Source organism: Lissotriton helveticus, chromosome 8 (assembly GCF_964261635.1).
Source record: "Lissotriton helveticus chromosome 8, aLisHel1.1, whole genome shotgun sequence".
In the NCBI taxonomy this organism is placed as follows: domain Eukaryota; kingdom Metazoa; phylum Chordata; class Amphibia; order Caudata; family Salamandridae; genus Lissotriton; species Lissotriton helveticus.
In genome coordinates, this window is record NC_136069.1 from 1,551,171,638 (window position 1) to 1,551,184,723 (window position 13,086).

Sequence of the window (13,086 nt, forward strand, 5' to 3'; positions counted from 1 at the left end):
CATAGAGGAGAGAGTCGTAGAGTGGGATGTCGTATGGGGTGTCGTAGAGTGGAGTGTCATAGAGTGGAGTGGAGATTTTTTGTCTGGAAAAAAACTGCCTGACATTTGACTTCTATCTATCGAAGCACAGCAGATATGAGCAGCTAAAACCAATCTTTGAAAGCATATTTATTGTTCATTCATTATTTGAGCTCCAGCGTGGTCATTTTGGGGGTGTTGCAGAGCCCTCCTTCCCCCGCCCCCCCCTACTACCAACGTTTATGCTCTGTGTATTGTATTGTTGACAGTAGGTCATCCACAACAGACTGGTAACGCTGACAGTAGGCGAGGTCTAAAAACTTCCTGCTTTCCCTTTCCTAAACAGGAGCACGTGGGAGAAGACGTCAGAGGCTCAGTGTGACAGAACAGCTGCCATGCAGATGTCAGCTCATACGTAGTAGCTAGCCCTAGGGCCCAGGCACCCTACACCGGCGCTGCTAGCGGATGGGGCGGGGCTAACCATTGTAGGTAGCAACGAGTGGTGCATAGCTGCGAATCTACATCAGTATACAGTACTGCGTTTTTCATCAGTTTCTGCTGCCAGGGCCTCCAGGCGCACGTGCTGTGCGGGGCGAGTGTGACGCACGAGGTTCACTCACCGAGGGAACTCTTGCCTTTGAGAACAACGATCTGAAAGACTTTCATTTAATTCTTTTATCTTTCTTTAATAGCTCAAAAGAGCGCTTTGTTTTGGTGTGTTATAAATTGCTTTCTTGCTTTTTAATTTACTGTGTTATTATCTTGCTGTGCAGCTCGGTCGACGCAGCGCGCCCGTGATCTGTACATTGTATGAAACGCAGGGAGGCGTCATTTATTCATTTCCATCGTCAGTTCATGGAAATCTGTTAACTGGACCTCACGTGGGATCAAAGCAGTGCCGTTTGATCACCTCTTTGGCGAGCGTATCAGGGGCCATCTTTCCGTCATTTCCTGCCAGAGAAGGCGCACGAACCCACCGTGCGCCATAGTCTTTTCACCTCTTTCATGATTGCACAATCCAGCCTCTTTCTTATCTCTGGCTGTACAGAGTGCAGTTGCTTATTTAAAATGTTAATTTGTAATGTCTATAATTATATTTTACTTACATTTGTTGTTAAATATTGCTGCTTTATTTTTCCCACATGTATCTAGTTTTTCTTTTACTGTTTCCTTGTTTATTCCCTTGCATTTCTAATGGGGAATGGTCCATATACACACCGTCCACTTCATCCTCACAACTCCTTCTTGATTTCCAAACGTTACCACTGTCCTTTGCCTCGTTTGTGCTTACTACTTGTTCAACATGCTCTGCTTTTTAGGTCGAGCCTAGCGCAGCGCGCATGCACTACAAACGACCTCTTGGAATCGCTCTGGACTTCCGGCCTATGGCTTGCGGTTACAAGCAGCGTTGCGCGAGCGCCCCACTCTACTCGCGGGACACTGCAGCTGCATTCGCGGCTGTTCTTGTCTAATTAACTTCAGCTTTCACTTTCATGCTTTCTTGTTATTGTTTGTTCTTATCCACTGGGACAAGACCTGTCCCCTAAAACCGCATCCTTTTCGGAGTTGTGTCCTTCTCTTTCCCACCCTGACACAGACATGCACCGATGCGCTTGTTTCCAAGATCTGGTTGCAACAATTTAAAACCACCATCATGAGACAAGCTTGAGAGGGGGGTACTCAAGATGGCCGCAGTTGTCACAAATACAAATCCTGGCAGGACCTGTTCAGTGTTTCAGCCTCCTAATGTCGAGAGACACAGTACATTTAAAATGGAAACTAGTTGTAACACCAGTTACTTGCAGCCACTATAAATAGCATCACCTGTGGCTATGGGCACTGTATTAACATACTAGTAACACACCGCTGACAGGGAGTGTCTTTGGAATACGTTTACATGCCTTGTTCTATTTCCGCCGCACACCGCTGAAGGGTGCTGATAAAGTACAGTATTTAAAGTGGCACCTGCCAGCAGCCTGGGTATATGTTGGCAATAAAAGTTTACGAAAGGGAGACGTCACGGGGGTGAGTGATGCCTTGTTGGTGTTTCCCAGAATGGGGCCATCGTCAGAACTGCTATATCGTGCTGCTTTGTTTCTTGCACACAGTTATTAAAGAACCACGGGGTGTTTTGCACCCAAAGGAAAGTTAGACCTTTATTTCATGATGAAATTTAATAAAAGGAAGTGCTTTTCCTTGTTAATCAGCATCTTTGCAATGGACAGGGGTGAGTGGAAGTTAGTCTCCATAGGGTAAAACAAGATAAGCAGCAGTGTAACAGGCCATGCACATGCGTCACCGAGGTGTCTGTTAGTAACCGCCATTTAAGTGATGAGAACAGAGCATGCATGGGCACATGGAAGGCACATGCTAATTCTGCAGTGACGTCACTTAGTGTGAGCACGCTTAATCAGAACAGAGCAGCCTGTACCAAACTTGCGCTGTACAGCACCTAGAGGCTGCCTATGATAGGGACGCTGGACCCAGAATTCGAAAGGTCTCGATTCTAAAAACAAACAAGCATTGGCATAGCCAATAGGTCTCGCCTTTGGGACATTATAAGTATTTAATTATGCAGCACAACATCCTTGGCTAAACTCTTATAATGTCCCAAAGGTGAGACCTATCGGCTATGCCAATGCTTGTTTAGTTTTTTTAAGGCTATCGCCAGACTATTGTTTTTGCGCTAAATCATCCATAATATACATGCCTCGAGAGGCTTGTGATCATAGGTTTTCATCCATTGGTCTATGAAATTGTCGCTCACATTTTGCTTATGCCCACCACAGCATGGGGCAATTGGTCAACCTACTTTATCCATTGGTTCCCTTCACTTTGACTGACTGCACAATGTCTGAGAATATAATCCACACCCAATTAAAAGTAGCGTCTTTCTTTTCAGTTGTTAATCCATTTCACCATATACTTTTTATGTTTTCTTTAAATAATAATTATAATATACCAGCTGTTTTTTACCTGCATTTTGAAAACTTGTTATAAAGTGTTTGTGAAAGTGTAACATTGGAGCTGCCTACAATTTGAGTAATTAGTTAGATGGTGATGTATTCTTCTTAAATAATTCAATTAAAATGCATAACAGAACTGAAAAGCTTGTTGTTTGAAAAAATATCATTAGTAAAAACAACCGCATCAGCAAATGTTTTCTAAATGTAAAGCTGATGCAAGCATAAGGCGCCCACTATTGGTTAATGACATATTCCTTTTTATGTGGCATATGCTTGCAATACAAAATAAAAAAATACCCATCATACTTCCTTGCTTATGCTAGGCCTTTTTCTCTATTTCTCAGCATGGCTATTGTCCGTTGTATGTATGCTGAGGCTTTTTTCAGTGTCTAGTGCAGTGGACCATAGACAGTAAAGACAGACCTATCACACAACTCCTGTATATCTAATGAAGCTAGATACTATGCAAAGCCTTTCAGAGCTTTTTTTTTCTCCCCAAAATGTTTTTCATTTCAGTAATTTTTTTAACTGAAGTCTTCATCAACCGTTTCAACCCACATTACTAACCATCCTCCAACTGTCAGTCAGCCACTTGGCTGTGCCCAAACTTTGTTCACATCTCTGCGCCTCTTCTGAACTTTCAGCTGGACCCCATTTTCATTCCTGCACATTGTGACTGTCGTAAAGGCGCTCATGTTGTTATGATTTGACTACAGTGACGGCATTTGTCTCAGCCTTCTATTATTCCCCATCCATAGGCTTAAATAAATTCAAAACATGTGCACGTAGTAGACGTCCCAATGGAAGAACATCGAGTGAAGGTCTATTTCACCCCTCACTCTAATGATCCTCTCTGTCTCTCTTTATCTGTTTTACCTTTTCAGCGCTTTAAACTCTCTTGAGTAACCAAGAAGACACACACACAGCTTTACAAAACTCATAAATAAATAAAAAACACAGTGGCCCGCCTCCTGCTGGCCAGTTTTCGATGTTACTCTATTGACTTCGTAACTGACAGACAGGCCAGATCCCGGCACAAGAAGAGGCCAGATCCCGGCACAAAGAGAGCCCGATCCGTGGACAAGTAGGGTCCTCTCCTTGTCCCCGGATCGGCCTCTCCTTGTCCACGGATCGTCCTCTCCTTGTCCCCGGATCGTCCTCTCCTAGTCCCAGGATCGTCCTCTCCTTCTGCCAGGATCGTCCTCTCCTTGTGCCAGGATCGGCCTCTCCTTGTGCCATGATCGGCCTCTCCTTGTGCCAGGATCGGCCTCTCCTTGTGCCCTGATCGGCCTCTCCTTGTCCCCCGGACCGGCCTCTCCTTGTCCCCCGGACCGGCCTCTCCTTGTCCCCCGGACCGGCCTCTCCTTGTCCCCCGGACCGGCCTCTCCTTGTCCCCCGGACCGGCCTCTCCTTGTCCCACGATCGGCCTCTCCTTGTCCCAGGATCGGCAAAGCAATCATGCATGTTTCTCATCCACGCCTTAACCAATTGTATTTTGAGATCAGGGTTTACTGAGTGGGGTCCTTCAAAGGGGCTTGTGTTTTTGTTGACTACAGAAACAACTTTGTCATGAGGAAGAGATCACAGTCCTTGGGCTTTGAATCATCCTCACCTTGGCACCTCAGGTCCTAGTTGGAGAGCGCCAACCAAGGATACAGGGCTTTGCATTGGAGGAACACGAAATAAACCTGGAGCACACCATTGTTCAGACAAAGTTAAATGCGGGTTGAGCGCTAATGTATGAGGCAAGTTTGGCCTTTGAGTTGTTGTGCTCAGTGGTCCACTAGCCCAGTAGTTCATTGATTTTTTTTCTCTTCTCTAGTTTTCCAAAGACATCCTCGTGAAGATCTACTCAGCTTATATCGACAATTTCCTCAATGCCAAAGATGCTGTAAGAATCGCCAGAGAAGCAAGGCCCGCCTTTTTGAAGTTCCTGGAGGTTTGTGTAATGCATCATTTGGGGGTAGGGGGGGAATCAGTCACACTGCTTAAGTACAATACAATGTTTTGAAAAATGAAGCAATCAGAATATTCCTTTTCCAGTAAGTGTCCTGTTTTTGGTGAATCCACCTTGACCTTGCCTCTTCTCCCAGTCTACTTTTTAAGTTCAGTTGGCTGATGTGCTGTTCCCCAGTTTACAGATTATTGGTAGAGAATCAATAACCTTATTTACTTTCAAAGGTTGTCATTAGAGTCACCGGCCTAAACTCCCCTTGCTTGCCTAATCCTCGCAAATGACTCATACCTGGATTGATCCCACATGGTCAGCTAAAATAGCTTTCAAAATTATTTTTTAAACTATTTTTAAGTTTTTTAAACCATGGAGTACTAATCTGTGACATTTCTGTGGTCATGAACTCTAGGCTTGAACTCGCAAAACGTTTAGTAGTGGCCTGCGGTGGGGGTTCCCAAATGGTTGCCCAGATCTCCTTATAATATTTACACAAACAATTGTGCATGATTCGCAACACCGGCAAGGTAACAAACTTCATGTGTATGCCGATGATTTACAGTTACAGCTTGTTAGACTTCCCCTTGGTTAACACCTAGTTTTGCTTGTTAGTCGCAATCGCGCTTCGAGTTGTCGTTGTATTCTCAACAGTATCTTTAAGTTTCAGGGTTGCCTTCATTGTGGTTCTGAACCTTTCTCCCACACACCTGCTTAGAACACAGCACACATACTCAAATACCCCAACACACTCACAGGAGACCCCTGGTCACATCTGCATTTGTGTGCTTGAGGTACTTGAGTAGTTCAGAGGGGTTTCTGGTTTCCCCAGGATTGGTTGGTGCAGAGTAAAGGTGCAGTGAGTGTAGGTATTACACCAAGATGATGGGTCTTCCTTTTGGTGGCAGGCAACTAGCTTGTCCTCTGTCTATTTTTAAAGTCCTGTTTATTGTAAAACCTTCACACCAGGAATCATCTGTTGGTTTAGGACAGTCAGTGGTGAAGGCCTAAACTTCCTAGTGCATGCGGAACTCGAGGGCTGTGATAAGGAAGCTTTGGACTCTGATGAATGAGAATTACCAGTAGGTCGTCACATCATTACCGCCTCTCCGGCCTTCATCTTCACAAATCTTACACTGTGGAATTACCAAGCAGTAATCCAGCAGGCCTGAAGAGAAAAAAACACAAACACACACTTACACCCTCACTCACACACTCACGCACACACTCACGCACACACTCACACACAAACTCTCACTCACACACACTCTCACACACTCTCACTTTCACTCACACACACTCTCACACTCACTCACACACACTCTCATACTCACACACACTCTCACACTTACTCACACACATTCACTCACACACACTTTCACTCACACACACACTTTCACTCACACACACTTTCACTCACACACACTTTCACTCACACACACTTTCACTCACACACTCTCATCCTGGTTATTAAAGTTACTGAAATAAATTCTGAAGATTCAAAAGCAAATGCTAACCCTTCCCAAGACCTGACAGTTTTGTACAAAATTTTGCAGGCCTATTGTAGTAGCTGCATTGCATATCTTAACCCAGCATGCTGGTGTAGAACCTTTCAAGCCCCGTGTGTGTGTGTGTGTGGGGGGGGGGGGTCGTGTACCAGCTTCTGGGCAGAAGATTGTGTGTCCTTCTAAGCCCTGGTAATGGACAATCAACCCCATGTACTCACAGTGACCAGTGAGGTCCACTTCCGTTCCTTGACGGGCTGAATGTGACAATGATGGGATCCGGGTGATGGAACGATGATGTCCACTTGAAACGAACAGAGATCTATGAATATCCAGACTTTGCAATATTTAATTTTCTGAAGAGGAAGGAGTGGGACAGAAAATGGTAAATACAAAATCCTGCTCCTTGGGAGGCACCGCTGAAAATGTAGGTTGAGGCAGAGGTTCAGGAGCAGAGGAACTCGCCTAGAACAATTTCATTAAAGGCTCTAAACCAAACAGCTCAACCAGCTGTTCCAGGCTAATGTGAAGGCAAGCAAGAAACTTCTGTTAAAAACAACACCAATGACGTAATTGAGCCCAGTGGTTCCACACCTCCTGAACAGGATGGGCAAATCACAGGCACCATCTGGGGGGTGCTCCACCTGATAGCTGTTGGTAATATTTTTAAGAAGTTGTGATGTCATTGTGTTTGCCATAAAATATCACAAGGACTTCCTAATGGCTGTGGTTCCATCCCACTTCCCCCTCATGAAAGGCTGTACTAATCGCAGGAGAAATACCGTCTGAGGATCTCCAAGGTCACGCAGGGGTTACAGTTTCTGAATTGTTAATATTGACCGTTTAATGCGCTAGAATGGCATATGGGCCGAATGGTGTATAAATGCTCTCACCGGGGATGGCTTTAGGTCGTACTATATACAGAGCACAGATTGTCCTGAAAACTTAAAATTCGGACCCATTTTTTGCCCGAGCTTGGACCCCTGAAGAAGGATGGACAGGTTTGATCCCTGCGTAGCTCCAGTCACCAGAGTATCTGCAAAGATTTCTGGCTTAATTCGGTCCTTCAAGAACAACCTTTTTACACACATAGCCACAGGCTGCAATCTGACATGAACTTAATAGTGATCTGGAAAAATCAGACTAGTTGTGGTCTTTTCTTCTGGTTACTAACAAGTGGATGCAAACAAATTGGTTGAAGTTAAACGCCAACTAGACAGAAGTTAGGGTCTGGTTTTTGTGGGCAGGGAAATTTCGAGAAGCACTTTTAGGCCTGTGGAAGTGTGTTCTTGCTTTCGGAAAATATTGCCTTTGCTCCATGATACGCGGCTTCTGCACGGAAGTGAAGACACCACCGTTTCAACCTTTGCTCCTTACATTCTAGCAATGGCCTACTCTATCGTCCTCCTCTAAAGTGACGTATTTTGCTTCCTCCTTTCCACATCCTCTATCTTGCCTGCTCCCTCCCTCTACATTCCCATTCCCTTACCCTTTGTGCCCCTTCTCTTCCATTAGCTCCTCCTTCATCATCATCCCTTTCCGCTCCGCCTCCTTCTCCTCTTCCAAGTATTGTTCCTTTCCATTCTTGTCCTCCTCATTTCTCCTCTCACTTCCCTGTGTTCTCCTATTCCCCTCCTCCATCATCTTCTTCCTCCTCCATCATCTTCTCTTCCCTCTCCATCATCTTCTCTTCCTCCTCCTCCGTCATCTTCTCTTCCTCCTCCTCCATCATCTTCTCTTCCCTTTCCATCATCTTCTCTTCCCTCTCCATCATCTTCTCTTCCCTCTCCATCATCTTCTCTTCCCTCTCCATCATCTTCTCTTCCCTCTCCATCATTTTCTTTTCCTCCTCCATCATCTTCTTTTCCTCCTCCATCATCTTCTCTTCCTCCTCCATCATCTTCTCTTCCTCCTCCATTATCTTCTCTTCCCTCTCCATCATCTTCTCTTCCCACTCCATCATCTTCTCTTCCCTCTCCATCATCTTCGCTTCCCTCTCCATCATCTTCTCTTCCTCCTCCATCATCTTCTCTTCCCTCTCCATCATCTTCTCTTCCCTCTCCATCATCTTCTTTTCCTCCTCCATCATCTTCTCTTCCTCCTCCATCATCTTCTCTTCCCTCTCCATCATCTTCTCTTCCCTCTCCATCATCTTCTTTTCCTCCTCCATCATCTTCTCTTCCCTCTCCATCATCTTCTTTTCCTCCTCCATCATCTTCTCTTCCCTCTCCATCATTTTCTCTTCTCTCTCCATCATTTTCTCTTCTCTCTCCATCATTTTCTCTTCCCTCTCCATCATCTCTTCCCTCTCCATCTTCTCTTCCCTCTCCATCTTCTCTTCCTCCTCCATCATCTTCTCTTCCCTCTCCATCATCTTCTCTTCCCTCTCCATCATCTTCTCTTCCCTCTCCATCATCTTCTCTTCCCTCTCCATCATCTTCTCTTCCCTCTCCATCATCTTCTCTTCCCTCTCCATCATCTTCTCTTCCCTCTCCATCATCTTCTCTTCCCTCTCCATCTTCTCTTCCCTCTCCATCATCTTCTCTTCCTCCTCCTCCATCATTTTCTCTTCCCTCTCCATCATCTTCTCTTCCCTCTCCATCATCTTCTCTTCCCTCTCCATCATCTTCTCTTCCCTCTCCATCATCTTCTCTTCCCTCTCCATCATCTTCTCTTCCCTCTCCATCTTCTCTTCCCTCTCCATCATCTTCTCTTCCTCCTCCTCCATCATTTTCTCTTCCCTCTCCATCATCTTCTCTTCCTCCTCCATCATCTTCTCTTCCCTCTCCATCATCTTCCCTTCCTCCTCCTAAGCCTTCGATGACTCTTGCCTCTTCGTCTCTTATAGCTGCTCTCAGGCCTACAAAGGGCGATCTTAAATTTACTCTTCGGGTACAAAGAGTCTGCGGAAGATTCCGGCATAGTAGCTTTGATATTTATGGCCATTTCTCAGTAATGTAATCTGCACCCTTTTGTTAATTGTCCTCTGTTTACTGATTTGCTGTCACTGGAAATTGCCCAAAATGCCATTTTTCATGAAGTGGTTTTGAGGCAATCTCCATGGTAGTGTGGCGCTCCTTGTAAAATAGTACTATAATAAACTTAATCTATATTATTCTCTGGAGAGTAGGTATGGTTGCTTTACATTCTCGGTTACCCTGATGATGAGGAATACCATCCAATTTAAAGTTCGGAAGTCTATATAATAGACTATGATCAATTGATGAGCTGATGTAAGTGAATATTAACACCCTGGTTTTTGTAACGGCGACCTAGCCGCTCTAGAGCCGAACACTTGAGCAGATGCAAGCGGATTTGGGCTGTATCGCATAATACCAGTGTATAGTACAGAAATAGGCCAGTATAAGCCTCTCATTATTGCCGAATCAATTTTATTTTATCAATTGTAGAATGTTGACTTGCCACCTTTCTGCCACTTGGCAACACTTGAAAGTCTTCAAAAGAGGGTTCCATCCACAGACCTCTCGTCAGGAAAGAGGGGTCCACAGTGGCAGATTGAGAGGTCTGTGATATTGGTGCTTCTGGTGATGCTTTTGTAGTGTTTGACTGCATCTTGAAGGGGTGGAACACTTCAAGATCTGGGTTGGTATCAGTGGAAGTCTTCCTTGTAAAGATTATTTCAGGCTCTCCTTAACCCGACAAGCGTGCTTGGTTTTTCACTGTGGGTTTAGGTGTTGGATCCAGACCCAGTACTCCAATAACTCTACCTTCTTGCTTTTTTCAGGCTCTGGGTTGGGGTTCTGGTTGCGTTTACGAGTGTAGAGGGATAACAACTTTTGTTGAGTTATTTCTTCCTACTCGGGTCCTATTTGATCCAGTTTTACTTTTTTCCTCCCTGGTAGATGGTGGACTGCGTGACTTTTCGACTGTGTGTAGTTTCTGATTTTCCTTCTTTAGTGGTCAATCAAACAAGAACTGGGAAAAAAGTAAGGCACTGGTTAGTATAATTGGTTGTCTCTTGTTTTTCTGAGTGGTGTGATGCAATGTGCAGACCAGATCCCACATTTGTAACTTTTCTGCTGGTGAAGAGGTGCTTCTCGTTTCCTGTAGGTAGAAGAAACTTGGAGTTTGTCAGGTCACTGTTTACCAGCATGGTGGTGTTTGTGATGCTAAAGTGCCGGTTGCTCTGCTTAGCCGTTCATATATTTCCCATAGACGTTTGATTACTTTGAGTTGCTATTGAGCATCGCTACCAAGCCTATATATAGTTGGGTGTCACGTGCAACCATCTGGCACAGTATGTCAAGCTATGTAAATTAATACAGAGGTGGCGATGTTTATTGTCATCTGTGGGCTCTAGTTTGAAATTAAGGTTTATCACTTTGCCTTACGTCCAGCCCATTTTCCAGGCTCTCCAGGAGTAATTCAGTTCCCTCCTGTAATGCGTCTGATAGGTTGAGAAGAATCTTGAGCTCAGGCCTGTTTCGAGCGATGGTAGCCTAATGTCGGCCAAGGAGGGTTTTGTGCTCCTGCGTGGTTTGAATTCTGAACTCTGGTCATGCGGGAGGATGTTAGCATTCACATGCTCTTCAAGCGGGCAGATGATGTTGCCGACCATCAGCAGTTTTGGGAATAGTAGGTTGGGAACCTTGAAAGTAGTTTTGGGTCTGCGGTCAACCTCGTCAGAAACAGAGTTTCTTAATCAGAAGATCTCTGTGGCAATTAAAGAGCTAATTTATAGTATACCACATGAGCTAATCAAAGGGCCCGATAATTAACTAATACAAAGCGAAGGCCAACCAGAGGTGTGAAGATGCAAAGGGTCCAATTAATGAGATGACGCAGTAGGATTCTGTTGAGCTGGCCAAAGGTACCTCAAAACATACCCATACCAGCTTTTGAGCAAGAAAGGAAGCTTCGTCCCCAAATAGTCATTCATAGCGGTTATCTGTATCACAATTGATGAAACACTTGCTACCGAATATTAACACAGCGATGTCAAAGGTATGGGGCTTTCCCATAGAGACCCTCTCGGACTAATCTGTCCTCCACTCGTGGTCCCCTACACGTAGACTGAAACAACGCGGTCTCCACTAAAGTCTAATGTGAGGGGGGCAGACCCAGAGTGGACAAAAGTCAGGTTCTTGGGCCTTTTCAGGCAAGGTGTACAAAGGTACATTTTTGCCCCCTGAATAAACAGGAATATGTCATAATGACCAGGTAGGTTACTGTAAATGAGATTATATTGGATTGTAGGCTATTGTGATGCGTAGGACATGGCGCTGATTTTTGTTTCATTCCTTTCTTTCTAGCAATGCATGAGAGAACACAAGGAGAAGCAAGCCCTGTCCGATTTAATGATCAAGCCTGTCCAGAGAATTCCTCGCTATGAGCTGATTGTAAAGGTAGGTGCAGTAGAAACGCTTAATATCAACTCATCTTTGCTAAATATCTGTGATGACTAAGGTAAGGATGACGTTGACTGTCCCTACAAACTGTCTGTTCCCTACGTCTAGCCTGAAACACTTCGAAATAAAAAAATGTATATAAAATTGCATATTCTTTGTCATTGGGAAAGTTTCAAACCACTTACAGTGAGAAATACATTTTCTTATAGAGAGTTTGTGAAATGGCTAACTTTTCTCTTATAGGTACTTCTGTCCCAATTCCTACAAACCTAGTTTGTCTCAGAAGTGTAAGCCATGTGTGTAATCTAATTTAATATTCATATTTTTGAATTACGCAGATTGGTAGAAGTAGTTTGCTTATCTAGTGAAACACGTTATTTGATATGTTAGGGATTGCAGTAAGACGCATTGATCTGTGCACATGATGCTCATCCCCTTGCAAATGTTGGTACATTACCAGTGCTTGTTTAGCACATTTCTACCGTTTATATGGCAGTGTACCTTATTTGTGCTTAGCTTTCCTGAGGCAGGCGGCTCTCACCTGTTCCCACTGCGGTTCTCTATGGGATACTGTGTGTCCTCCCAGCTGCTCATGATTATTCATAGACAGGACACACCCACTTATGAATAATTGTTACTAGGCAACTGGGCAGCCTTGTCTTGTGCATTCAGCCACTTCACAGGCTAAGTACCTTTTGGGTTTAACCTACCTGCTTGTTCTTGTTGACGCGTCAAGCTCTGTGTCACAGAAATGTGATTGTGTTTTACAAAAACAAGGCAGCCCAATGAATGGTCAGGGCCCTTGAGTACTGAATGTTTTACAGGATCAACAGTCCCTAACAGGAAATAAACGATAGGAGGATTATTTATAGAAATACAATGACGTCTATATTTGGCTATCCAACTGGACATGATCTTTTAATATGAAGGATCGTCTACAATCAACTGAAAGGCAGCCCCAATCGCCTAGTTTCCTCCGAGTGTAAATTTGAGGAGGACCCTCTTCGTACTAAGCCAGGATTCTGACCTAGAATTGCGGGTGATGACCTGAATTGACTCAAACAGGCATGGTGCTCAGGCACCTATTTTCTAGTCCTGAAGATGATTCCATTAATGTGTTAAAGGGATCGAAACGTCGTTGACTTTTGAGCACTCTAAACACAACTGTATACTGGTATTTGTATGTGCTAGAGCCCATCAATGTATATCGTTTGTTGGCCCAATTGATGTAATTTTTGGCCGTGCTCTATGTAAGGCCTGAGTTTTTTCCTTTCTATATT

At 44.4% G+C, this 13,086-nt stretch overlaps 2 protein-coding genes across 2 annotated transcripts in view; one reads left to right on the plus strand and one right to left on the minus strand.

Annotated features, from left to right (window-relative positions):
* Window positions 1–13,086, plus strand: part of ARHGEF17 (Rho guanine nucleotide exchange factor 17) — a 611,927-nt gene that overhangs the window by 481,779 nt on the left and 117,062 nt on the right. The window contains exons 4-5 of the mRNA XM_078658552.1: window positions 4,807–4,923; window positions 11,711–11,803. Coding sequence (XP_078514678.1) covers window positions 4,807–4,923; window positions 11,711–11,803 — 210 coding nt within the window. The remainder of the gene's footprint in view (window positions 1–4,806; window positions 4,924–11,710; window positions 11,804–13,086) is intronic.
* On the minus strand, window positions 8,062–10,551 carry LOC144773242 (uncharacterized). The gene is made up of 2 exons (XM_078658146.1): window positions 10,462–10,551; window positions 8,062–9,246 (listed from the first exon to the last, which is right to left on the minus strand). The coding sequence occupies exons 1-2, from the start codon at window positions 10,549–10,551 to the stop codon at window positions 8,062–8,064; spliced, it is 1,275 nt and encodes a 424-aa protein (XP_078514272.1).

What these genes read in the sequence shown, in the direction of transcription:
- LOC144773242 (XM_078658146.1), bottom strand. Translation starts at nt 10,551, where the DNA reads ATGCTGGTAAACAGTGACCTGACAAACTCCAAGTTTCTTCTACCTACA. An exon ending in CCAGCAGAAAAGTTACAAAT is followed by an intron (nt 9,247 to 10,461) that starts GTGGGATCTGGT and finishes TCGAAGGCTTAG; the next exon opens with GAGGAGGAAGGGAAGATGAT.